This window comes from Rhinopithecus roxellana, chromosome 9, assembly GCF_007565055.1.
Source record: "Rhinopithecus roxellana isolate Shanxi Qingling chromosome 9, ASM756505v1, whole genome shotgun sequence".
NCBI classification, from domain to species: Eukaryota; Metazoa; Chordata; class Mammalia; order Primates; family Cercopithecidae; genus Rhinopithecus; species Rhinopithecus roxellana.
In genome coordinates, this window is record NC_044557.1 from 139235088 (window position 1) to 139262510 (window position 27423).

General features: G+C 38.8%; 1 protein-coding gene across 4 annotated transcripts in view; it reads right to left on the minus strand.

Moving 5' to 3' along the window:
* The window catches only part of SGCZ (sarcoglycan zeta), a 1206077-nt gene extending 1198860 nt beyond the window's left edge, over positions 1 to 7217 (minus strand). For all 4 annotated transcript variants that reach the window (XM_030937797.1, XM_030937792.1, XM_030937796.1 and 1 more), the window contains exon 1: positions 6383 to 7217. Coding sequence is in view for 1 of the 4 variants with exons in the window: in XM_030937792.1 (XP_030793652.1) it covers positions 6383 to 6421 (39 nt within the window). In the remaining 3 variants the exon portion in view is untranslated. The remainder of the gene's footprint in view (positions 1 to 6382) is intronic.
* Between the last annotated feature and the right edge of the window lie 20206 nt (positions 7218 to 27423).

Below are 27423 nucleotides of genomic sequence, written 5' to 3' on the forward strand. Positions count from 1 at the left end.
GGCTACAACCTGTTAATAGTGTGAGCTTTTGTACTTTGCACGCTTCTGAATTCTAACTGCTTCAGAGCGCCATTTTAGTGTGGGGTGACTATTGGAATTAACTTCTAAGGCTGAAGCTTTAGCCCCTGTTTCCCTGATGTACATTGCCATGGTAATTAAAGATTTTCTGGCTGGATACTAAACTCCTTTATTTTTAAAGGTTTTCTATGTCAACTTTACATAGAACCCTCTAGATAACCTATTTAATACCAACAACGTGGTATAAAGTGTTCTAAAATCTAATTGTGGCTTATAGTATTTTTCAGTCAACGTACAAACATGTTGTTTAGAAGCCTCAAGAAAACTCTCAAGGCAATTCGGAACAATTTTTAATGTTTAGAATGTGAGGCTCTATAATTCTCTTGGAGGGCTGGTAACCTTAAATGTGCTCATTCTGTGGTTGGCATAGAAGTCTCTCTCATCAGTTTCACTGAGAATATAGATAAACCCATGTTTCTAGAAGTTTGCCAAGAAAAAGAAGAGACTTTGAGTAAACTAAAAACTTTAGATATTAATATATTCTTTTCTTTTCTTTTTTTTTTTTTTTTTTTTTTTTTTTTTTTTTGAGACAGGGTCTTACTCTGTCACCCAGGCAAGATCTCCACTGGCAAGATCTCAGCTCATTGCAACCTCTGCCTCCCATCTTCAAGAAATTCTCTCGCCTCAACCTCCCGAGGAGCTGGGAGTACAGGAGCATACCACCATACTCTGCTAATTTTTGTATTTTTAGTAGAAACAGGGTTTCACCGTGTTGGCCAGGATGGTCTCAAACTCCTGGCCTCAAGTGATCCACCTGCTTCAGCCTTCCCAAGTATTGGGATTAGAGGCGTGAGCCACCATGCCCTGCCTAAAGTGACATTTATAGAAAATGTGGTAGCTTACTTCTAGTCACAGATAGTTTTAGAAGCTAAGAATTTTGTCACAAACCAAGCACAATTCTCAACAAATAAATGTACAAATCTTTACCTTGACATATAAGCATTTACTCATTTAAACAGTTACCAATTTAAATGCATATTCTCAAAAATTCATAGAGATTTTGAACAAAAGTAAATGGTCATTTTCCTTAGTAACTTAAAGTTGTAAGCTCTGCCAAATTGTATTTGAGCTGAAACTCTGAAACAGCATAAGAAACAACTCACTAAATATTATATAAATGTCCCAAAGACAGATGTGGATTTATTATCTTACATCAGTAAGCCATCTCGTGTAGCTATGATTTTGAGTACATAAATCTTAAAATATCCTTTTTTACTGGGCCTTCAAAATTTGATGTATTTTCAATTGGTAAACTCTAGAGATCAGCAAAATTGTAATAGCCAGGATATAGGTTGGAACATATGCTTAGTAATGACAGTAGACCATTGAAGAGTTCTAAAATAGTCATTTGTCCAACTTCCCTCAAATGTATTTTTCTTAATTCTTTTTCTATTCATATCAAATATGTTCCCTCATCCCTCTTAATGGCATAAGCCATGTTTCACTACTGTAACATGACATTAATTTCAACTTCAATTAAACAACTCTATTTCCAAATATTAAAAATTCAAGATATATATATATATATATATATATTTCAAAATAGCTAATAGGGTAAATTTCAAATGTGTCACCACAAAAAATGAGTGATGTGATTAATATAGTAATTAGCTTCATTTAATTTTTTCCACATTGTAGATATATAGTAAAACATCACAGTGTAACCCATAAATGTATACAATTGCAGTTTATCAATTTCAAACGATAATAATTTTTCAAATTAAGGTTACCTGTTGCTAAGTCTTTGTGACTACTTGCTATTTTGTAAAGAGAATTGGAGCTAGACCTAGAGGGAAATGAGTTATGATTCCTTTAGATGTGAAACAAGTCAAATAATTCAGTATTCACAAATATGTTTCATCTTTCTCAGCCAAGAAATGAATATATAAGGCAAGCTGCTAAAAATATGCCATTTGTTAGAGAGTACTATTTTTCACTAGAGAATGACTAACATAACAAAATACCACCTACTTAGATTCATCAGAAAGTTTCCTACACTGCAGCAAGCTTGACTTTCCTGGGCTGAGTGTCCTATTGATGAAACAAACCAAAAAAAAAAAAAAAAGAAAAGAAAAAAATTAGAATTCTTCTCAGTGCCAACTCTCTTATTTGATTGAAACTGTAGATGAATGTACTATGGCACTGCTTTAAGACCTCAGCATTTTTAAAATCAATCTCTTGTTTAAATACCTATTTTTTTTTTTTTTTTTTTTTTTTTTTTTTTTTTGCTGTATTATCATTTCTTACCCATACAACACTTTCTTAATGACCTAATTATATTATTCAGGGAGGGTTTTTCCTCACTTATCTAGGGCAAGATTCAAGTTCTTGGTAGATGAAATGTCGGTTAAATTAAACAGAAAAATGAAGCAACAGTGACGGGACTACATTTAATTAACTCAAATAAGTAAGATTATCCCTATTAAAAAGTTGTTTGATGTCTCAAGATTAACTATGTAGTTTGTACTTTTTGTAACTTGCAAAATAATTCAGAAAATATTCCAGAAGCACACTGTTCATGTTCTGCAAGTAGCAGAAAAAAACCTAATTGAACTTCTAGCCAGTCAGCCCACTAACAGAACAATCCTGACAGATAAATAAATAAAAGCTGGGATCTAACATGACTGCAAAAAAATTATACTACACTCATGATGTATATTTTTGATCTCAAAGCAAGTAACAATTATCCACAAATACATTCTTAGCATCTGAAAGCATAACTTAATTGCCAAATTAATACAGGTGAATTAGTACCCATATTTTAAAAGATGAGTAAAAGAATCAACAAAGTCATAGACTTTATCATAACCGTTTATTCAGCCTCAATGTCTCTTCTGAGTAAATCTTACATAAAGCAAATTTTAAAGTGTCCGCTCTAAAACTTAGTTGTCTCCTTTCCAGTACATAAGATCAGTAGTTTAAAACAGAGCAACTACAGAGCTAAAATAAAGGCTACAGCTAGCATTTAAATCTCAACTGCTAAAAGGCACCCAGTACTCAGTAACTCAGATACTCCAGGATGGACGGGGCTTTTTCTAACATCAATATTCATTAACACCCACATTTCCAAAGCAGCAACCCATATTTTGGATTGTTTGATGTTGTTTCTTCTTTAAAGTAAACACCAGGGCAAAATCCAGAGTAAAGTTTATACATTCATTGGACAGAGAAACAGAGATCAAAGGGAAAAGAACATACACATTCTTTGGATGAGAACTCTCTCCCTTGCCTTGATCTGTTTCATCAGGAGTTTGTGGGCAGAATAGAAGATGAAACATACTTACCTTCATTAGCAAGTTTTACACACATAACTATATTTCAGTTTTCCATCAAATAAACACTTTAATATGCATATTGTTTAGTTGTAATAATGGCAGCAATAGCTTAACAATGAGTTTATCTTTAGTTTAAAAGTTTGCAAAAGAAAACACTATTTACACTGTATAGCACATTTTAAAAAAATCAATGTTTGCACATCCCAGCACAGCAAAAAATAAAAAAATTGTTAAAATCTCAAAGAGAAAATAGTTTATCCCAAATAAAGATAAATTATCAGAGTCTTTTTCTTAAAACCTGAGGTAAGCAACTTCACCTAACAATGACACTTAATCATCTAAAACTAAGCTAAACTGTATTTTTATAGTATTATGCACATTTATTTATGTATCCAACCCCAGTAAACATTTTTTTTGTGTATTTAAAGCATCATAAAAACCAAAGTTCTGTGTGGATGTGTCTTAATGTAAGCATTATTAGATCATAGGAAAAGTCAAAACATGCAAAGAATGCCAAAAACAAGTATCCTAGCTTTTTTCTTCCCTCTCTCCACTGATCACCCTGGAAGGCTTTTCAGCAAGAAGCCACCAGAGACTTACTTGAACTGGAATGTCTAGAAAACCAAGTCAACCAACTCCACTAAAAAGAAGAAATCTAGACAAGTTATTCCACGTGCACTGCATTCATCTCTACAAAGTGTATGTATTTCAGAAGTATTCCACAGCCTTCGTATTCCACAAGTGTAGTCAAAACTGACAACACAAATGTATTCCCCAAACTGCAGGATCTCAAACATTTTCTGATAAGGCTGGACTACATCTCCTTACTTGCCAGTTTTGACTCTCAGAAGTAGCTTGTCCTTGACATCATTTCTCAACAACCTCAATAGATCCTTGTATCTAACATGCCTTCATTTCTTCCCAGTCATTGCCAACACACGACCTCATGCCTAAGCCTTTCCAGTTCCCTATCCTCTGCTGCCAGGGCACTGAGTCCAGTACACTCTGACTCTGAGGATCTCTGGATTATCTGTGCAGGAATAGTGACATTAAGCTGAGATCTTCTACTAATACTAGACAGAAGTTTCCCCAGTGGGTTTGCTCCTCTGCTGATTTAAACAACATTGCAGTGGCACTGGGGTTCAGAGTGGGGCAAGTTAGGAAACTAAAGGGATTTCAGGGGAAAGAATCACACCAAATCATTTTTCCCTTCAATTTTTCTTAAGAAAACGCTCTCTTCTGTGTCATACCCTAAAGTTAACCAAAAAATAATCTGGATACTCCACCTCTGCATAAAATACAGATCCACAGTCATTTTCATAAATTCTTCTTTGCATCTCAAATAAAATCCACCCCTTCATCCCAAGAGACAGGGATGCTTGGGAAAAAGAAGTAGGGAATCTTTGCAAACATAAAGGCAATGTGTCCTATGGGAGTAGAGCAGAGAGATACGAGGAAACTTCTAGTCCAGGCCAAGGTCTACTGACTATGACCTTGGCAAAAACACAGAAACTTCTTGTTGGCCAACTTTAAATGAAGCATGAAATCTGCCTCCTCCCTACTTCCCGTTCCCCAAAGAACTCAGTCTTAGGTGGAAGTGGTGTTCTAGGTCTTCTGACTGTCCTCCCTCCGCCCTAGACTGCATCTACAATCAGTGGCGGGTGATTCTAGCAGGCGCCACTGTTCTCTGTCCCTCCTTCCTTCTGCGTCTATGCAATCTGGGGCGCCCGGAGAACTGGGCTCCTGCAAGCTCCCTGGCCAGGGCACAGGACAGGCTGCAGATAGAGGCTTTGGAGCTCTGCAGGGGATTTTGCAGCCTGCCTAGCTTGTCGGACAAACCCATTTCCTTGACATTTCAGGGCAAACCTCTACTCATTTCTCCAGCGGGTGGGGGGTGCCTAGACATTCTCACTGATCAAAGAAGCCAGAATCCATCTGAACCTCTGAAATAGTAGAGCGTACCAAATGCCTAGGGGTAAAGAAGGGTGGAGGATTTCAGTAAAAGAGGTGCTCCCAGTGTCGCCCCCTTTCCCGCTTTTTCGTTTACAATGAGCGGGACATTTAAAGTATTTTGTGGTTTGTTGGTTTCTTAAAGTTTTTATTTGTTGTTTCTATATATATATACTTTTTTTATTTTTTTCTTGAAGGGAAGCAGGCAGCGGTGCCCATAGGCAGAGGGGCGCGTTGTCAGCCCGGATGCTCCCGCCGGGAAGACCCTCGCGGCCGAGGAGGGGACCCCAGAGGGAGAGGGCGCGGCGAGGGGACCCTGCGGAGCGGCGGGGGCGGGGGCTGCAGGCGGGTCGGGGACCGAGTGCTGCCAGGAGCCCCCAGATGCCGCCCCTACCAGCCTGGCTCCCGCCTCCCCGCCCCAGTCCCCCGACCTGCTCCCGCGCCTGGGGCTGGGGCAGGCTCGTCGTCCCCGGCAGCGGGGGACCCTCTCCAGCCCCGCACTGCAACTGCGCGGAGGAAACCGTGCCCGCGGGCGGTGGGGGGGAAAGAGGGTCTCACGAAGTTCTGGGATAAAAACGGGCTGTCGCTGCAGATGCCTCTGTCACGCGAATCTCTGAGCGGAAATGCACTGTCCCCGTGCCGGGCGGGGGCACAGGCGGGATCGGAGCCGGGGAGAGGCAAAGTGGCGGCGCAGCTCGGACAACTTTGCTGGGAAAGCAGGTGACAGTCGGCAGAGCTGGTGCCGCTGCCTTCCCGGGGAGACTAGTCAGCACGAGGCGCAGGGTCTGCACCCCAAATGCTGCCGTCACGGACCAGGAGGAGGACTGGGTGGCCGCTGGCGGGACGAGCAGGCGGGGAGGGCGCCCAGCCCGGGAGTGCAGCCGGGCTCGGAAGAGCCGCCCTCCGTGTCCTCGGCCCCAGGAGGGGCGCCTGCGCCCGGGTGTGCGTCCCCCCAGCGCCCCCTCGCCGTCCCGCGGGACCACCAACTACTCCGCGCCGCTAGAGGAGCCGCAGGAAGGAGAGGGGAGAGCCGGGAGCGCCGAGAAGCGGCCGCGACGCCCGCCCGGATCGGCACGTACCTTGAGCTCCTCAATGTCCAGGTTCGTTGATCTGTCCATGGAGTGCAACTAAACGAAGTGGAGAGGAACCGGGCGAGTGGCACCCAAAAACAATCTAGTCTTTTAGTTTCCAGCTTAAACTCAGCTTTATCCTCCTCCAAGCCCCGGCAGCTCCTCTCAGTCTCATTCTTCGTGGTCACGCCGCCTCCACCGGGTTAAAAATAAGGAAAATAAATAAATAATAATTCACTTTGTTTTACTTCCTCAAAGATTTAGTGACAGGTGATCTGTACCGCGGTGCAACACAGCTGAGTCGATTGAAACAAGGGCCAAAAGGAAAAAGATATCCACTCTATTTAAGATTATTTCTTCTTCTGCAATAAGCTTAGAAACCAGCGAATTGCTGCATCCTGAGAAAAAAAGCTGCTTCCCTGGTCAGCATCATGCGGCAAATTTCAAGCAAATGTGTTCAAACTGAAGAGAAGAGTGTATGATAAAAGCCTTCCTCCGTCAGGCTTACTCTGGTAGCTAATTTAGCTCCAGTCCCAGGCATTAGCAATGATCAATTTCCCTGGCAAGATAACAGAATCCCCGAAGTCCTGCATAGACTTAAAATATGTCTTGTAGCTGAGAGGTATTTTCTCAGTGGGGAAAAGAAGATAATCAAGTCAGAAGGGAACGTTCTTCTTTGAAGGTTATGCTAAAAGAGTTGAGAGAATAGGAGGTGGATCCTACGGAGAGAAAAGAGGGAGAGAAAGAGAGAGAGGGAGAGAAAAATTTTCCTCCTGCTTTGCTGTTTTACTGGCCTTCACCACCAGGTGACTGACTTCGCTTCTCTCTTCCCACAGCCAACACTGAGGGGATTTCTCTCATCTGTCAAAAAGCAACATTTCCTCTCCAGACAAATACTATCGCTGGGTCTTAAAGACTGCCCTCTGTCCGGAATCCACTAGGTGACAAGCATTTTAATTCATTGCGTACGTTGCTTCATCTTCTTCCTGCAGATCTGGGAGGAACATGCCTCTGTGTATCATTCACATGTATTTAAATATATTCACTTTAGATCTCTCCTGCTTTCAGCATCAGATTTTTTAATTTAAAAAAGACTTTTAAAGAAAGTGACAGATAAGACTATTAAAGGAAATTTCTTGGAATGACGGTTTTTATGATAAAGCAGTCTTTTATTAGAAAATTGTTCTTACATAGATTCTGACAGGTCAGTGCATTTAACTTGTAGGTTGTAGATTTGGGGAAAGGGCTCATTTTCTTCGTTTAAATGTCTCAGTGTAAAAGCTTCACTTTTGAAGGGTTTTAAAGAATTTTATTTTATTATGACACACAAACTATTGAGACTTAAAGATGTTTACAGATTTGGAAGAGGAGCTGTATAAATACTTTTGTTTCTTAAAAAAAAAAAAAAAAAGTCTTTCTTTTTTTAGGATTTAAATATGCACATTCCAGTCTCATGGTCTCTCTCTAACATCATCTCCGTCCTCTCCCTCCCTGAATTCCAGCCACCTGGTCTACTAGTGCACCTGCCAGTACTGGCTCTTTAATTCCCAGTCTTGCACCCTCGTTAAGGACAGCTGTCTCTCCCACAGTTCTTTATAGGTTTCACATTTATGCTTCTGACTAAAGCCACCTGAGCAGAGAAAAATTTTCCTCAGATGAGTCTCTCAGATATTCTCCTTTGTCCTCTTGTCATAGCAGCATTGTTAATTTATCATTATTTAATGTATGCCGTTATTATCCATTTGTTTGTATGACTCCTCCAGTAGACTATAAACTCTTGAAGGCATGTTCTGGATCATTGTTATTCACCAAAATGTCCCAAGAGCCTAGCAGCTAATAAGCACACAAATGTGCATTGAACAGATAAATATGTGGAAAGAAACCTTTGCAGTTAGTACTCTAATGTCTGAAACCCTGATGACTCCCTCCTCCCCTCCCCAGCACCAATGGGGCACATCCCAGTTTTTCTCCTTCTACTTTCCAGCTAAGCCTGGAGGACTCAGCTTTCTCATGCAGCATGCCCAGTTTGTTAGTTTAAGCCTAGTCTATTCCATGCACTTGTCTAAGCTATCTTTCTTTTATACTTTGACTTGTGACTACAGCTTTTAAGGTTAACATCAAGTAGCCAAAAGTCCATAATGAGTAGAGCCAAACATCAAATTCTCATAATAAACTTCAGGTGCTTATAAGACATAATTATTTTGCATAATATATGATGAAAAATGATAAAGGGTCAGGTTGAGAGTAGATGAACTTATATAAAACTTTCAACTCTAAAAAAGAGCTTCTCTTCTAGAAAGTATCAACAACTCAACATGAATAAAGATAACTACTAGGATGATGCAAAAGTAATGGCGGTTTTAGCCACTGAATGGCAGAAACCACAGTAACTTTTGCACCAACCTAATACATAGGTTTTTGAAAGTCAGGTCACTCCATATGAAATAATTTGAAATTCTCTGTCAACTAGTCATTGCCTAACTTTAGAAAATGGAATAAAACAAGCAAATTTATTTTCAACGTATTAGCAAAGCGATATTATTTAAGGTAAGTTTTCAATTTGCAGTTGTGAAAATGTAGTTCAAGGAAGGTATCCATAAAAATGTTGATGTTTAAATATTATTCAGAAAGGGAAAACTGCAGATAGTTTCTTAATATGACATATTATAGTTGAAAGAAAAAATGATATTGTTCTTAACAATTTCGTGTGTGTGTGTGTGTGTGTGTGTATATATATATATATATATATATATATATATAATGACTAGCTTTAGTTAATTTTTTGTTTTTTTTTTTTTTTTTTTTTTTTTTTTTGACAGAATCTCCCTCTGTCACCCAGGCTGGAGTGCAGTGGCCAGTTCTCAGCTCGCTGCAAGCTCTGCCTCCCAGGTTCATGCCATTCTCCTGCCTCAGCCTCCTGAGCAGCTGGGTCTACAGGCACCCGCCACCGCCCCCGGCTAATTTTTTGTATTTTTAGTAGAGACGGGTTTCACCGTGTTAGCCAGGATGGTCTCAGTTTCCTGACTTCATGATCCGCCCGCCTCGGCCTCCCAAAAATGCTGGGATTTACAGGCGTGAGCCAGCACGCCAGGCCTATCTTTAGTGAATTTTAAACTATGAAATTATATCCAACATTTGATGTTGACCAGACTGACATTATAAGCCAGTGGTCCCCAGCTGATATGGCTTCTGGGTCCCTACACAAATCTCATCTTGAATTTTCCCTCCCATAATTCCCACATGTTGTGGGAGGGAACTAGTGAGAGATAATTGAATCTTTGGGGTGGTTTCCCCCATGCTGTTCTTGTGGTAGTGAATAAGTCTCACAAGATCTGACAGTTTTATAAGGGGAAACCCCTTTTGCTTGGTTCCCATTCTCTGTGATCGCCACCAGGTAAGAAGTGCCTTTCGCTTTCCACCATGATTGTGAGGCCTCCCCAGCCAGGCAGAACTGTGAGTCCATTAAACCTCTATTTCTTTATACATGACCCAGTCTCGGTTATGTCTTTATCATCAGTGTAAAAACGAACTAATACACCAACGATTTTGGCACTAGGGACCGTTTTCATGGAAGACAATTTTTCCACAGATGCATGGCAGAGGATACAGGGGATGGTTTGGGGATGAGACTGTTCCACCTCAGATCATCAGGCATTAGTTAAATTTTCATAAGGAGTGCACAACCTAGATCCTTCGCATGCACAGTTCACAATAGGGGGGTGCTGCCATTAGAATCTAATGCCCCCACTGATCTGAGAGCAGGCAGAGCTCAGGTGGTACTGCTTGCTAACCCACCCACCACTCACCTCCTGCTGTGTGGCCTGGTTCCTAACAAGCCACAGATGGCCAGGGGCTTAGGAGACCCCAGACATAAGCTATAGAAACAATTAGTGATTTCCAAATCAGTTCCATATTTGGGTGCAATTACACATCTATAAAGCGAGTGATTTCCAAGTCTTTCACTATTTCATGAATTCCCATGCCAACTCATCAGGCTGAATATTTCTAAAACCAAAAAAAAATTAGAGTTGATCACAAAAGTGTGAATTGCTAAAACAGATTTATATAACCTTTTAAGACAATCAGGACTCAGTTCCACTTCATATGACATACGACTAGATGGGACAACTTTCAGAAAATTGAATCATTGTAAAGACATTTGAAATTAAGGCAATCGAAGGATGAGAAAGTGAATTGAGGAAAGGAATATTTTCTAGATGTCCTGAGTCACAACTTCAGGACAAAGACAGTTACCCATGGCTGTGGAGGAAATTGTGCTTGCATATAGTAAAGTATGTGAAAGGGGCAAGATTCAATTTTAGCAAAGATGTACAATTCACAGGCCACCTGCAAGAGCAATTACAACTCCTGAGCAAGGGGAAGGCGGTGTGGAAACACCTGCAGGTCATGAGATGTTACATTTCAGGATCATTCATCCCTTAGATACATTCATCGATGTCGCCTACCATCATAAAGTATTAGAGCAAACGTACTCCTGCCTTTATGAGCTTTTTTTCTTTAACTGATTTACATAAGTGGGGAACTTCTAAATACATATCCTTTTTTCCAGTAGACAATATAATTTTTAATAATCACTATGGCTTGAAAGCACTGGAAGAGTTTTAAATTTTGTAGCCCTTTTTACTCCCCTTGTCTAACTCTCTTGCCAAGTTTACAATTTTATGCATTTATGTGGATTTCCATACTGCACTACATCACATGACCATATTTTATTTCTATTTTCTGAAATTATTAAACAGAATTAATGTATCATGATTCATTATAATAAAGTAATAACTAATTCACATAGTGGTCACCAGTTTATTTCTAGTGATTAGTGTTTGTACCCTCCATATGATCTAAATTCTTGCCTCAGAAAGGGATAATTTCTCAGAAATGTTACTATATATTCCATGAGGTTTTTAAAATTACTAAAAAATGCTGAAATACAAATTATTGAGTTGTTTTTACTTTTAATGGGTAAGATATGTAATTGTTAATATGTGAACAGATGAGGAAACACAAATGAGCCATTAACATTGTGATATAGTTATAAAGGGTATCCTTTGACCTTCCAAAAAAATTATCACCTGTTGTACAGATGTACTTTTTTCTTTTAAAAATGTTGAAATTACGTTTAAAAAAATTCTGTTAACCTTCAACCCAGATCATGCTTCAACTAAGGAAAACAAAGAAAAGAAAAATAAAATTAGTACCTCAGAGACAAGAGAGGGTAAATTATAAAAAGAATAAAAGGATGCAGACATGCCTGCTTGCAGCCAAAAATAAGTCAGAATGTGGAATTTAAGTTTCCAAAAATTTGAAACTGGAAGCATTTCTCTCTTTCCTTTATAAATTTAATGGACAAAAATATTGGCAAATGTATATTTTTAGTTAAAAATTTTAACCAGCTACTTAGCCATATATGATTTTGAAGACAGCTCAGGCATGAGAATACATATGCTTTGTATAGCATAAATTATAGTGGTCTATAAAAGATAATGAGGATCTGTTTTGCAGAATTTAAAGAGAATAGTGATTAATACTTCCAGCTTAGAAGCATCAAAACAAAAACCTTTATTTATTTATTTATTTATTTATTTATTTATTTATTTATTGAGACAGAGTCTTGCTCTACAGTGGTGTGATCTCGGCTCACTGCAACCTCCACCTCCAGTGTTCAAACAATTGTCCTGCCTTAGCCTCCCGAGTAGCTGGGACTACAGGCATGCGCCACCATGCCCAGCTACTTTTTGTATTTTTAGTAGAGACTGGGTTTCACCATGTTGGCCAGGATGGCCTCGATCTCTTGACCTTGTGATCCTCCCACCTTGGCCTCCCAAAGTGTTGGGATTGCAGACGTGAGCCACCATGCCCGGTCAAAAACCACTATTTACTGGAGTTCACAGTCATGAACATTGCTAATTACAGTTTGAAGATTTAACACCCCCGCCCCCACCCCGAGAAAAGCTAAACTTCCTGCAGATTACAAGAACAAATCTACACACAGACTGCAAATAGCGTGATGGAAACTTGAATTAAAGCTAACAAGAAATGCATAGTAGTTAGGCTATAGCATGGTAATAATTAAAACGAAAGAGAAACATGCAGCCCACATCATAAAGCATCACATTGCAAATTTACACGCACAAATAGGAAAAAATTGTCAAATGTCCAGAAATATTTAGCTCTAAAACTCCAACCATACACCAAATAAAATACATCTCTAAAGAATTTTTATGCACCTTCAGGTGAACAACTTTACTATTAGACCAGCCTGGCCAACATGGCGAAACCCCATCTCTACTAAAAATACAAAAAAAATAAAGCCAGGTACGGTGGCACATGCCTGTAGTCCTAGCTACTTGGGAGGCTGAGGCAAGAGAATCGCTTGAACCCGGGAGACGGAGGTTGCAGTAAGCCAAGATCACACCACTGCACTCCAACCTGGGTGACAGAGTGAGACCCATCTCAATAAAATAATAATAATAATATAATAATAATAGTGGGCCTGGCACTGTGGCTCATGCCAGTAATCCCAGCACTTTAGGAGGCTGAGGCAGGTGGATCACTTGAGGTCAGGAGTTCAAGACCAGCCTGGCCAGCATGGTGAAACCGTGTCTCTACTTAAAAAAAAAAAAAAAAAAAATAGCTGGGCATGGTGGCAGGTGCCTGTAATCCCAGCTACTGGGGAGGCTGAGGCAAGAGGATCACTTCAACCTGGGAAGCAGAGGTTGCAGTGAGTCGAGGTCATGCCACTACACTCCAGCCTGGGCAACAGAACAAGACTGTCTCAAAAAAAAAAAAAAAAAAAAAAAAAAGTCTAACCAAAAAACAACAACAAAAAATTGTGATCTTACTATTAGAAAAAAGGAAAGCTTTTTTATACCATTTTCATACTGACGGTATAAGTTGGCTCATTTCTGTTTAATATCAGCTCAATTATTCAGCAAAATTAATCTCTATAATAGGCTTAATATTAATTTTTTTTGAGACAGAGTCTTGCTGTCTCCAGGCTGGAGTGCAGTGGCGCGAGATCAGCTAACTGCAACCTCTGCCTCCCAGGTTCAAGCGATTCTCCAGCCTCAGTCTCCTGAGTAACTGAGATTACAGGTGCTTGCCACCACGCCCAGGTAATTTTTTTTATTTTTAGTAGAAACAGGGTTTTGCCATATTGTCCAGAGTGCTGTCGAACTCCTGACCTCAGGAGATCCACCCATCTCAGCCTCCCAAGGGTCTGGGATTACAGGCATGAGCCACTGGAGTTTTTTAAACTAAGCTTTTGAAAAGAAAGTTACTTTTCTGGGAATATTTTTTTTTATTTTAGCAGAAGAACCTAAAACTGTTATATCATCCCCCAACACGTGCAGAAATGATAAACCATTGCAACAACAACAACAATAAAACCTTTATGAAGTGTAAGCCTTTCCCCGGATTCTACTGGCATCAGTCCTGCAAGAAATGGAGTAAAAGGAGGGGCAGGACTGAGAGATGAAGACAGAGGGGAAAAAACTGTAATTGATTCTAAAAGAAAGATCTTAATAGCCAGGAAGAACCTGAAAGTAGTATTGGCTTGGAGTGGAGGATTCTTGCAGCAGCAAAAATAAAATGTAAGGAATTTGTAAGAAAAACACTTAAGGCGATTAAATTCTAAAACAGTACTCTTACTTTCAGCTGTCTTCTATTTTGGAAATTTTCCTAGTCTGAGGATGACGATGAATGATAGCCTAAAACAGAAAATGGGCCAGGCGCGGTGGCTCACACCTGTAATCCCAGCACTTTAGGAGGCCAAGGCAGGCGGATCACGAGGTCAGGAGATCGAGACCATCCTGACAAACACGGTGAAACCTCGTCTCTAGTAAAAATACAAAAAAATTAGCCGGACGTGGTGGCGGGCGCCTGTAGTCTCAGCTTCTTGGGAGGCTGAGGCAGGAGAATGGTGTGAACCCGGGAGTTGGATCTTGTAGTGAGCCAAGATCGTGCCACTGCACTCCAGCCTGGATGACAGGGTGAGACTTTGTCTCAAAAACAAAAAACAAAAAACAAAAAAAAAAAAACAGAAAATGATTTCTGTTTCTGGTCTGTTTATTGACACATGATTTTTATTTGAAACTTCTTTTTAGGAAATTAGTTAATGGGACATCTCTCCTTACTACGATGCCTGCATTAAATAAAATCAATGAAATGAAAAATAAAGGAATAAAAATATGTTTAATAAACTAATCTTTTATGATTTACTTTAAGTAATTGATTAAATATAAAATTGAATTCTAAAGAAGATGCCATAACTAGATAATAATAATGAAATTTTCACTGAGTCTTCTTCAGCCTTGTCTTATTTGGGGGAGTGGGATGGGATAGGGTCCAAAAACTTGCCAAACTTAAAGAGTATCTCTTGGTGGTCAGTTTCTTGTCATCATCAATATGTACTATTGCCATGGACATTTAGTAATGTTGACAATTTTCTCTAAGAGAATTTTATTCTTTTGGTAACTGTTAAATATTCTTATTGCATATGAAGTTCTTTGAAATCCCCCAAGGACATAGAATGAAAAGTAAAAGAAGTTACAATATTGTGTTTTGTAAAACTGTCATTGACTCACTTATAAGTGGTGCTAAACAGTGGGTAGGCACGGACATAGGGACTGGGATGATAGACATTGGAGACTCCAAAACCTAGACCGAGCCCAGGTTCCCATGTTGTGTGCAGCCTAGGTACTTGGTGCCCTGTGTCCCAGTCCCTAACCTTGGCAGCTTCCCTGTGGTGTTGAGCCTGTGGGTGCACAGAAGTCAAGAATTGAGGTTTGGGAACCTCCACCTAGATTTCAGAAGTTGTATGGAAATACCTGGATGCCCAGGCAAAGGTTTGCTGCAGGGGCTGGGGCCTCATGGAGAACCTCTGCTAGGGCGGTGCAGAAGGGAATTGTGGGGTTGGAGCCTTCACACACAGTCCGGACTGGGGCACTGCCTAGCGGAGCTGTGAGAAAAGGGCCATTGTCCTCCAGACCCCAGAATGGTAGATCCACTGGCAGTTTGCACCATGTACCTGGAAAAGTTGCAAACACTCAATGCCAGCCGTGAAAGCAGCTGCGAGGGAGGCTGTACCCTGCAAAGCCACAAGGGCGGAGCTGCCCGAGACCATGGGAACCCACCTCTGGCATCAGCGTGACGTGGATGTGAGACCTGAGTCAAAGGAGATCATTTTGTAGCTGTAGAGTTTGACTGCGCTGCTGGATTTCAGACTTGCATGGGCCCTTTAACCCCTCTGTTTTGGCCAATTTCTCCCATTTGGAACAGCTGTATTTACCTAATACCTGTGCCGCCATTGAATCTAGGAAGTAACTAGCTTGCTTTTGATTTTACAGGCTCATAGGTGGAAGGGACTTGCCTTGTCTCAGATAAGACTTTGGACTGTGGGCTTTTGGGTTAATGCTAAAATGAGTTAAGACTTTTGAGGACTGTTGGGAAGACATGATTGGTTTTGAAATTTAAGCCCATGATATTTGGAGGGTCCAGCGGCAGAATGATATGGTTTGGCTCTGTGTCCCCACCCAAATCTCATTTTGAATTCTCTTCCCGTAATTCCCATGTGTTGTGGGAAGGACCCATTGGGAGGTAATTTGAATCATGGGGACAGTTTCCCCCATACTGTTCTAATGGTGGTGAATAAGTCTCACGAGATCCGATGGTTTTGTCAGGGGTTTCTGCTTTTGCATCATACTCATTTTCTCTTGCTGCTGCCATGTAAGAAGTGACTTTTTCCTCCCACCATGATTCGGGGGCCTCCCCAGCCATGTGGAACTCTAAGTCCAATTAAACCTCTTTCTTTCCGGTCTTGAGTATGTCTTTATCAGTAGCACGAAAATGGACTAATACAAAACTCTTCTCCTCTTCAAAGGTGATGGTTTTCTAAATGAATGTTCACATGAGTGGAATTTCTAAAAATCATAAATTGAACATGTGAGTGTCTTAGTATCTGTGATTAAGCCCTTTTGTTTTGATTTGTAAAGCACATATGGACAACATGCATGTTTATTACGGGTCTGAACATTAGAGACAGAATGAAACATTTTTATGGATTTTTATTTTGATAATACATTTTAGAAGCAGTCTCAGTATATAGTGAATTGCAACTCATGTTGTAAAATCACCTTCGTAATTCCTTACTACTATATTGTTCTTTTTCACATGGTACTATTGTAAACTTAAGTTTCTACCTGTTTTGTAGAAAACAGCAATACATAAATTTTCTATATTTTCATAAAAAACTAATTTCAGAAAAGTACATTTTTCAAAGGTGTTTTATAAATGTTTGTACCTCAAGTACCTATAAAAATGGAGAAGTATTGTTTTAAAATTTCTGCCTACATTTGACAAATGCAATTTCTATCCATAATTATATGCCCAACAACCTTAACTGTTATGTGTAATGTAAGAACTTGACTCAAAGATGACATTTTTATAGTTCCAGAAATAAACTATTACTTTTTTCTTTTATGATTAAAAACAAGAAAATGCCTTCTTAACTTTAATCAACTTACTTGAGTGTTCTTTAAAAACAAAAAAGGTAAAATTTTGGCAAAGTAATATTAAGAATGTTGAGACCGCTAATTGAACAGAATCTTTATAACAACTGTGTGATTCAGGTTAATCAGTAACATTATGGAAAATCAATATGCTTGAAACCACACAGTTTTAAGAAGTGTGAGCTACTAAGCACATAGATTTTACAATATAATCAATAGCAGACAATGGAAAAAGCCGAACACCTCTTCTAGACAATCATAAAGGACATATACGAGGTTCCATAATCCAGTTTTAAGTGTATAATCAAAGATTGACAAAATTTCAACCTTTGCTTTAGGATTTCGGGTGTAGAAAAATGTGTTCATATTATTTTTACTCCCTCAAAACTTTTAATGTAGAATATGGTGGAAAGATAACTAAAATAGAAATCAGGAGAAATAGATTATTGTCTTGGCTTTGTACTTATTAATTTGTGACCTTATGAGTAGTCTTTTACTTCATGTTTCTATGAAATAATGAGGCTCTCTTAGGTTTCTGTAAAATAATGAGCCACATAGAAATTAGAAGAGTTATAATTACTTTATATCATGCTTTTTAAAAGATATTGAGTTAAGTAAAATAACACGTGTAAAGTGCATTACCACAAAGCCTATTATGTTATAGATACTCAATAGATGTTAGTATATTTCCCTTTAAAAAACCTTCTCATTCTAAAAATCTGTGATAAACTGTCATTTCCTCACAGGTTTTCACTAAATAAAAATATACCAACTATTAAGAGTTGTTACCTTTACTGATAGGATTATTGTTAATTTTTGTTTTCCAAATTTTCTACAATCTGCATATATTAAGAAGTGGATTAAATAGTATCATTTGAACACAGATACCATAAAGAACACATACTTCAAACTGGGAGGAGATATTTGCAAAATGTATAGCAGACAGAGTTAGTAACTGTATGTGTTGGTAGGGGGTAGGGGGAGAGAGAGGTCACAAAGAACCTCACAAAAAAATGAGTAAAAGACTTGCACAAGTGTGTCATGGAAGAAGTTAAGCAAAGAGTCAATAAGCATATGTCCATTCTCATTATTTACTCAGGAAAAGTCAAATTAAATCTATGTTCAATATTTTATACCACTCTATTGGCAAAAATGTTTAAATCTGACAATAGAAAGTGTTGGGGAGAATATGAAGCCACTAGAATACTTTCATAGTGTACTCATATGACTACACATTGATTCAACAATAGTTGTAAAGTTTCATTTTCTAGTAAATTTGGACATACTCATAGCCTGTGATCCAGCCAGTCTACTCATAAGTCAACAAAAATTATATTAGTTATAACAAACAACACTGAAACCTCAGTGTCTTACTGCTACAAAGTTTTATTTCTTGCTCATATCACATACTGATGTAGCAAGAGTTCTACTCCACACAGTTACTCAATCTAGTGGTTATTCTGAGTCTTGAGACTTCTCCTAGATTAACTTCACCCAGTCATAAGACAAGAGTAAAGAATAAATGAGGAGTAGGGAATTTTATGCAATAGACCTGGAAGTGGTTATACATCACCCCCTTCAAGATTCTATCAGCCTAAACTCAGTCAAATGGCTTAACCTAACTGTAGGGGATGCTGGATAAGGTAGTGGAGTTTTGTAGAGAGAAGGGACAGGAGAATATGGATACTGATGAGCATTAGCAATCTCTGTCACAATTGTTCCTTTTGGTCACCAAATAGCTTCTTGCTTCCTTATTAACCACAAATAGAAGGCAGCACTGTCTTCCCAGGGAAAACCAACTCATCTAAACACTTTATCAAGCTCAGTCTAGGATCTCTGGCTTACGTGCAGTCTTCTCCAGATATGGTCCTCAGAGTCCAGTCACATAGAAATTAAAAAGACAATCAACTTTCTCCAAAATTCCCACATGTAAATGTGCAACAATGACAAGATAGCAGTAACAAATCATGCCTGTTAAGAAAGAGGAAGAACTGGAGACGCCCAGTATTCAGTGACCTAGAGCAATTAGGAAGAACCCTTACGAGACACTGCACAGATCCCTTATCCTGGAAGTAGAGTGTTCCTCGATTTGACCCTGATGTTAGCAGGAAGAACTCTCCCATCCAACGCTGTTTTACCTCCATGCTCTAGAACTTTATTTCATGTTAACTATCCTCCTTGCCCACATTTGAAATTAGTGTTGGAGAGCAGGCTTTGCTCAGAGTCTGGAAAACTTTTGCAAGCCATTCCCTGCTGAAGTTAGCTTGCAAGTGTGTTAGTTCACTAGGGCTAACATAAAAAGACACCACAGACTGTGTGGCTTAAACAACAGAAATTGATGTTCTCACAGTTCTGGAGCTAGAAATCCAGGATCAAGGTGCCAGCAGGTTTGGTTTCTTACTGGACTTGCAGGTAGCTGCCTTCTCACTGTGTCACTGACCTTTCCTTTATGTGTGCACCTCCATGATATCTCTTTGCATGTCCAGATTTCCTCTTCTTACAAGCACTCTAGTCAGATTGAATTAGCCCTGAATGAAAGGTCTCATTTTGACCTAAATGCATCTGCTAAGTCTCTATCTCTGAATATAGTCTCATTATGCATTACTGGGGTTCAATTTCAACATGTGAATTTTGGGGGTGGGGGTACAGTACAGCCCGCATCAGGAGTCCAAACGTTGTTTAGCACAGTTGGAATATCCAATATTAAAGTTAGTTTCTTTGTCAGTGAAATTCCCTCAAGATAGGAGTGGGCATACGATCTATTTGTTTTTGTTTAATTTTATGTATCAGTGACCACACCCAAATTTCTTTCCTAGAATTCTTAGACACGCTTTATTTCTTTGCTTACTATTCGATGCCTCCTTTGCTAAACTAATGGGTGATTATGTGATGACATGGGACAGTAGGCTTGGGAGGCAGACACTCATCTCCATTTTCCCCCAAATCTGACTTTTATTAAACAGATTTTTTACTGTCCCTTTGCCATGTACAGCTTCTTAGACGTTTCCTCTCTTACCTTATGGGTTCTAGAAGAACTGACAACTCCATCTTTGTGGTGTCCTAAGTTTCTAGACTGGCTCTATTTCCATTGTTTTCCCTCTTAAATATTATTCTTATCATACCTTTTATTTTCTACTTTTAAATTTTACTATAATACCCATAATAAAAGGCACCTAGTTGTAGCAAACCCACCATAAACATTCTCTTTTCTAATCTTTATCGTCTTGAGCTGAAAGTTCAGCAGGTGAGTGATCTGCCTTCCAAGTTATCACTAGCAACCATCTTACCAGATTCTTGCCATGCTGTTACAGGGATCTCCAACCTTTTTTTTTTTTTTTTTTTTTTTTTTTTGAGACGGAGTCTCACCCTGTCATTCAGACTGGAGTGCAATGGCACAATATCAGCTCACTGCAACCTCTGCCTCCCAGGTTCAAATGATTCTCCTACTTCAGCCTCCTGAGTAGCTGGGATTACAGGTGCCTGCCACCACGCCTAGCTAACTTTTGTATTTTTAGTAGAGATGGGGTTTCACCACTTTGGCGAGGCTGATATTGAACTCCTGACCTCGTGATCTGCTCGCCTCAGCCTCCCAAAGTGCTGGGATTACAGGCGTGAGCCACTGCGCCCGGCCAGATATCCAACCTTTAAAGCTCTGATATTTGATCCCTTGCTATGGTGACTGCTGAGTCAATGCCATATGTGAGGTCTTTCTGGTTAGGAAATAAGGAAAGAGAATGAGGATGGGATTTCTGGAAATAAGCCTGGAAGTGGCATACATCACTTCTCTTCACATTGCCTTGACCACAAGGCAATCACACAGCCCCATCTAGTTGCAGAGGAGGCTTAGAAATGTGGTATTGGTGCATGGCTTGAAAGGAGAGGAGATCATGTGAGCACAGGCATTCTCTAACACAAGATCTTAGAGAAGCTTTTGCTTATTCGTTGGTTGTAGTCAAGACAAAACAAACAAAAAGCTGAAAAAAATAACTCAAGTATACATTAACACAAGAATGGATACATATATACATACATACATAGAGTCACATTATATATACTTAAGCACAAAATCATGCAAAACTAAATAAAATATTAAGATGGTTAATATTTAATTATATAAGCATATGTTGTAAAATTATCAAAAAATTCAAAGGGTTAGAAGATTTGTGTGATGGGCACATTTCTTCATACCACCTCATGGAATCCAAGTTATTTAAAACCGGGAAGAGACCATTAAGATAGTGTAGGTTAATTTTCATTTTACAGGAAAAAAAAGATGCATACATAAATACAACTGTCTAAAGAAGATAATGCCATATGCAAAATTAGAACCTCTCCAAGGATAGAATAAGAAATATTAAAATGGGGCACTATCTCAAAAGATACCAATATACGTATGTGATGGCAGCAAAAATAAGAGAAATTGTGGAATTAATGAGCTTACTATTATTAAAAAATGATGATTTTTCACATGTAGGAAATGTGCCTATGTTCTCTACAAATAAGCTAAGTCTGTTTTTCGTTCTTCCATGTTGCGTCTATAACTTATTTAGAAGACTCCTTATTTACTTTCAGTTTTCATCACTTTCTTGCTCCAACTACAAACTGAATATTATTAAATTTTAGTTCTATTAATAGCTCATCATTGGCAGATTTTCCTAGTCAATTTTTAAGGAAATAATAGCAATATTTTTTTTCTGTCATGGAACAAATACTGTTACAAAATATGGCATAAGCACAGCCTTTTTAACCATACTGGAATTTCCTCTTCTAAGCTTGGATAGTAGCATTGTATGTGTCCTCATCTCTCTGCCAAGGTTTTAAACTGGTGCCCACTTGTCTAGCATAACACCTTGCACAGAGTACAAGTTACATAATTATTTTTGGAGTAAGGGAATTTTTACAGATGTACCATCTCTCCCTCTCTCCCCACCATTACACACACACACACACACACTCACACACACACAGAGTTACAATGGCTGATTATTAACTTAAAGTCCTTATGGTTTACTTTTCTGTGTTTGACTTTGGGAATATAGATGTAGTCAGACATCTTTTGATGACAAATATGAGAAAACCTAGATATTTATTACATTATTCAGTTTTTTGTATTATTACTATGACAATGTGATATTAGGGTGGGGTGGCTTCATTTCTCAAATTATGCTTAAAAACTTAAAAGCACGCCTTGTCACAGCTTGGTCAAATCACACTGAGTCCCATGGGATGGGCAGGGACAGGGCAGAGCAATTGCAAAAGTTTCTAGTTTCAAATACTCTCCTCTAAGACAGGAAGGGGGAATGAGGGAAGTTGTCCCAGGAATGTCAGACTACCAACAGCATCAGTAGAAGAGCATCATGAGAACAGCTCACCAGGAAGGACCCTGAGGCTAAGCGAGTGAAGGCAAGGCAAAAAGAATTCTGAGTGGAAGTGTGGTGCACGGAACAGAGATGTGGCCTCTAGATTCCAGATCCCCCATTAGGAACTCTGGACTTGAGGGGAGTTACTTCATTTTCTGTGGCACGATGTTTTAATCTGTAAATGGAGGCTTTTGTGAAAATTAATAAATTCCAAGTACTTAGAACAATCATGGGCACCTAGTAAGCAATGGATAAATGTAAGCCTTTATCAACCTGATAATAAAATATTTTGTCATCAACCTGATAATAAAATAAAGGTTTTTATTATCATCATTATTATTGCTAACCCAGGCACCACAGGCCCAGGAGTCAGTGGTAAATCCAGAGACTGGGCGTCAATGTGGTTGGTTGAATATCTGACTCCTAATGGAATTGAGATGAATGATCAACAGAGGATAAGATACACATGTGGAGAAGGGATGGTCCTTGGACAAGAGATTTAAGTGAATAAGGAACATTTTAATTGTTACTGCACCCTTTTGTCTTTCTGATTTGACACCGCCTCATTGGGCTGGGAAAGGTGCCTTAAGTGTTTACAACTTAGGGGGATATTATTCAAATGGACTTGCATTTTCTTGCTGTCACTGTCATTGGGCTTTCTAATATGCAAACATATATTTTTTGTTGATGCATCTCTCTGTTGGTCAAACCAATATCCCCTTGCAATATCTGGATACTATTATGGAGTGACTGAGAAAAATTCTATTTTGTTTACTTTGCTTTTCAGAGATTAAATGCTTTTAAAATGAAACTGTATTTTCTTTTTTAAGTTTTAATAACAGTGAGAGAATTTGGATTTTCTCTAGTGGAACGATTGAAAAAGACACTGTTTATGATCTATTCGCAATTCATTAAATGGGAACCCAGAGGATATGTACCATGATGTAGTCATAATTTTAGGGAATTCCTATTCGTTAAATGTATCAATAGTAATATTTTAAAAGGGTAATTGTAAAAGTAAAGTAAAATCCAGATTTATCTGATGTCCTTTGTTAGCTACATTACTACCCACTTATTCTCGTGTGAGTAACCAGTGTTGTTTCTTTGTGCTAATAGTAAATAACTTATACCAGAAAGAGAACTTTCATTTTTTAGAGCGAAGTTTGAAAAGTTGTTCAAAATGAAAATTTTATCATGTTAGCTTTAAAAATAAGAATAAGAAGCATATTGAGGAAGGAGTAAATATTATTAAATGTATTTAATACACACATAATATTATAATCATGAAAAGGCAAAACTATGAATATAAAGGATTTGGTGTTACTGTTTTATTCACAAGGAGATAGCTTAAGTGTAAGTGATATATTCCAATGAAAATAACCAAATTCCTAATATTCTATAGCAATATAACTTTAACAACTACTATTATTGGTTTAATTTGCATAACTTCATATCCAATTTCAGCTTTTCATATAACGTGTTCTTATTTAGACAGGTTAATTTTCTTATTCAAAAATTATAAAAGCCTAGTGCAGTGACTCATGCCTATAATCCCAGTGCTTTGGGAGGTCAAGGCAGGAGGATCACTTGAGCCTAGGAGTTTGAGAAAAGCCTGGACAACACAGCAAGACCCCATCTCTACAAAAAAATTTCAAAAATTAGCCAGGCATGATGGCACGTGCCTGTAGTCCCAGCTACTCAGGAGGCTGAAGCAAGAGGATCGCTTGAGCCCGGGAGGTTGAGGATACAGGAAGCTATGATCATGCCACAGCACTCCAACCTGGGTGACAGAGTACGACCCTGTCTCTAAAAACAACAACACAAAGACAAAAATAGAAAGAGGAAAGCATCTCTCACAGAATATCAGCCCACATAGGACTTTCCTTGTTACTGTACCGTGTAGGTTTGCAGTACACAAAGGAGCATCTTGAGATGTAAGGTTACATCTGCAGTAAGGGGTGAAAGTCATTTTAGCATCAAGAACAGAGTTAACAGTTTTTAGCCCTAACTCCACATAACTGGGTATGCAAATGTGGCTATTGATGTTCATCTCTTCGAATTTCAATTTTACAATATAATCAACCTGCAAAATAAGGATGTTACCTCTCTTCTGGGGATATATTTTTGAGGCTGAAATGAGATGATTCAGATACAGTTATTAACAAATATACACTGGCATATAGTAGTAGATAAGCATGCTATAAAATGTATGACTACTATCATTTTTCTTACCTCAGCAGCAGTAGTAGTCATATTAAAAGATAGATATGAACTTAAAAGTAGGAGAGATAAAAGGAGGATTTAAGGCCTGTGAATATGAAGCCCTTGTTTTCCTGGTTATCGCACTGGGGGCTAAAATGAGGATCTAAATATCAGCTATCACACAGTAATTCTCTTCATCTGCTTTTCGAATGCCCTAAATCCTTCATCTCAGTTTGTCGGGTAATGCTTTTGGGAACACCACGGAGATGTCTCTGGTCTCCCCCACAGATGAGTTTGCAGATAATTACATGGAATTGGTCTTGTCTCCCTCTGCAGCACCCCTGGGGTGTCTGTTGTGTGTGTCAGGAGCTATGCTTCCAGTGTCCTCTGACCAGATCGCCACTGAGCATCCCCCATGGTGCCTCCACTGTTCACAAGCCCTGCCAATGTCAAGACCACTCCTGCCAAGCCTACTGATGTCTGCACTGAGGCTGCAGAGCCCAGTCAAGAGTGCTGATGCATCTAGGACACAGCCCAAAGTCACAAAGGGATAGAACTGTGCCAGGGACTGGCTCTGAATTTGGCCCAGCTTCCAACAGATATCTGGATTCCCCAAACACTGACTGAGTGACTCTTACGTGTGAGAAATTTTCCTCGACTTTTTTCCTTTTTTACTATAACATGCTCAAGTGGTGATTTTTGTTGTACTTCATAATTACCAAGAGACTGGTGAGTAGAAGGTGATCTATTAGATGGTTTTTAATGCATAAAATGTGATAATCTTTTCTTTACTTAAAGGCAATAAAAATATAATTATGTGTTTCTGTAAGGTAATTGCAAAAGAAAACAATTTTAGGAATGATCATATAAAAAACAAAAAGAATTTTTGAGGAGGGAAAAATTAGAAAAAAGCTATAGATATGTATTTTTAATTTTTTATTTATTGATTCAACTTCAGGGAAATAAATAAAACACTCTATATATAATCCTCTTGCCCAGCAGATATTCTCTTAGTAAGTAAAATGCAAGAGTCAATAGTCAAGAAGAGATTTGCATCATTGGTTTATAAATCTGCTTTTAGTCCAACTCTTCTTTGTTTGGGCTTCAGTGGCACTTCTTAGTTCAATTGAAACAGTAAGCCCTTTACCATTGCTTCAGTAATTGAAAATCGCATAATGAGTTTTACTAATGCCTTGCTGCATTTTTGGTCAACAACAACCCTTCTATTTCAGTACTCTGCTTTTCAACTCCATCTACGAATTCACTTACCTCCACAACCATTATTACTTTATTTCCTCCTGTGGCAGAGAATCATGTATTTCTCTTGCTGTCTGGGGTTAATTAATCTCTGTACCTGTGTTGTGGTTTATTTTCCTTTTTCAAGCAGAATTTTCTGACTCTTCTCTTTTATATTTTCAAGCTCTTTCTGTTCATAGGTTATACAAAGATACAAGTCTTTGTACCTTTGAACACATAAAAAATTTTAAATACTGTGATTCCTCTGTGTCCAACTTCTCTTCCCAGTCAAGCACTTAGAAATAATTTTGTAAATTCCATTCCTCCAATTGCTCATTTTGCATTCTCTCTGCAATCCCTTATAATCTAAGCTACAGAAGGAGAGCAGACAACAATAATGAAACGACTCTCAAATCCACTGGCTACTTTTTGGCTTTTACTTAATATTTCTGCATTTTTTAATTGAATCAATCTCTCTCCCTCTCCTCTCCTCTCCTCTCCTCTCCTCTCCTCTCCTCTCCTCTCCTCTCCTCTCCCCTCCCCTCCCCTTCCTTCCCCTCCCTTCCCCTTCCTTCGCCTCCTCTCTCTCTCTCTCTCTCTCTCTGCACTGGCTCTCTTATTTCATCTGCCTTCTCAGTCTAGACAATCCTTCTCTTTACCTTTCTAGTTTCATCTACTTCTGTCCGTCCCTTAGAAGTTGATCCATCCAAGTCAACACCACAACCTTCTTTCTAAAATGCAAATCAAATGCAACTCTTTCTTTTAAATTAAAGTTGCTTCCCATTGCCTACAAAGCTTACTTTTTAAGCTTTACATTCTACTCTATAAACCCAACTCTCCACTCTCTATCAGACCCATAATCATGTTTGCAATATGCCAGAACTTTTCACGCCTCAGGGCTTGTGCATGTTATTTCCACTGCCTGAGATATTTCTGTGATAGGCCTAGCATATTTGCTTTTGGTCAGCAACTATTCATTAAGCATCTATATTACACATGAAAACATGCTGGGCACCAACAAAGCAAGGAGGATGACCATGTGTCCTACTTTTAGTACAAGCCATCTCACAGCCTTAGCAAGGGACATGTTTTATGTGCTATCATATCTGACTTTATTAGCCATTCCTTTAAAACTTTTGATGGTTTCCCATTATGTTCCACTTCTAATACCTTTCACAAGGCTGTCATAAACCACATAACTTCCTCTGCCCTTTCTGCTTTTGCAGGTTTTCATTCCACACCTGTCTCTAATACATGTTCAAAAAAGTCAAGAAATATGCTTTCTTCACCCTATAAGTCCATACGTTGACAGCTCATGAAAGCATATCCTTTCTATAGTCTTCTCAAATTAAAGAATAAGAACTATATGACACTGAAATATAGCAAAAAATACATGAAATTTTCAGGACTGAACTTTCTAAACTGCAACCAATTATATATTTATTACTCACAACTTTTGTTCCCCAAACTGTAGGCACACATACATTCCAAATACACCTATTTTTAAAGAGGGATATATACACTATAAATGGTTATTTTTACATAATTTCAGGTCTCATTTTATCTCTTCGTTGTGTGTAAGACAATGTGACAAAGATTGGTAATGCAATCTTTGTCACTATCAGCTGTTCGTTTCTTTAACTTTTCTTCTTCTTTGACATTTGGTTTTCCTCTTACCTTTCCAAACTCAGCTTCTCACTCTCCTTTGTAGGTCTTACTTCACCAG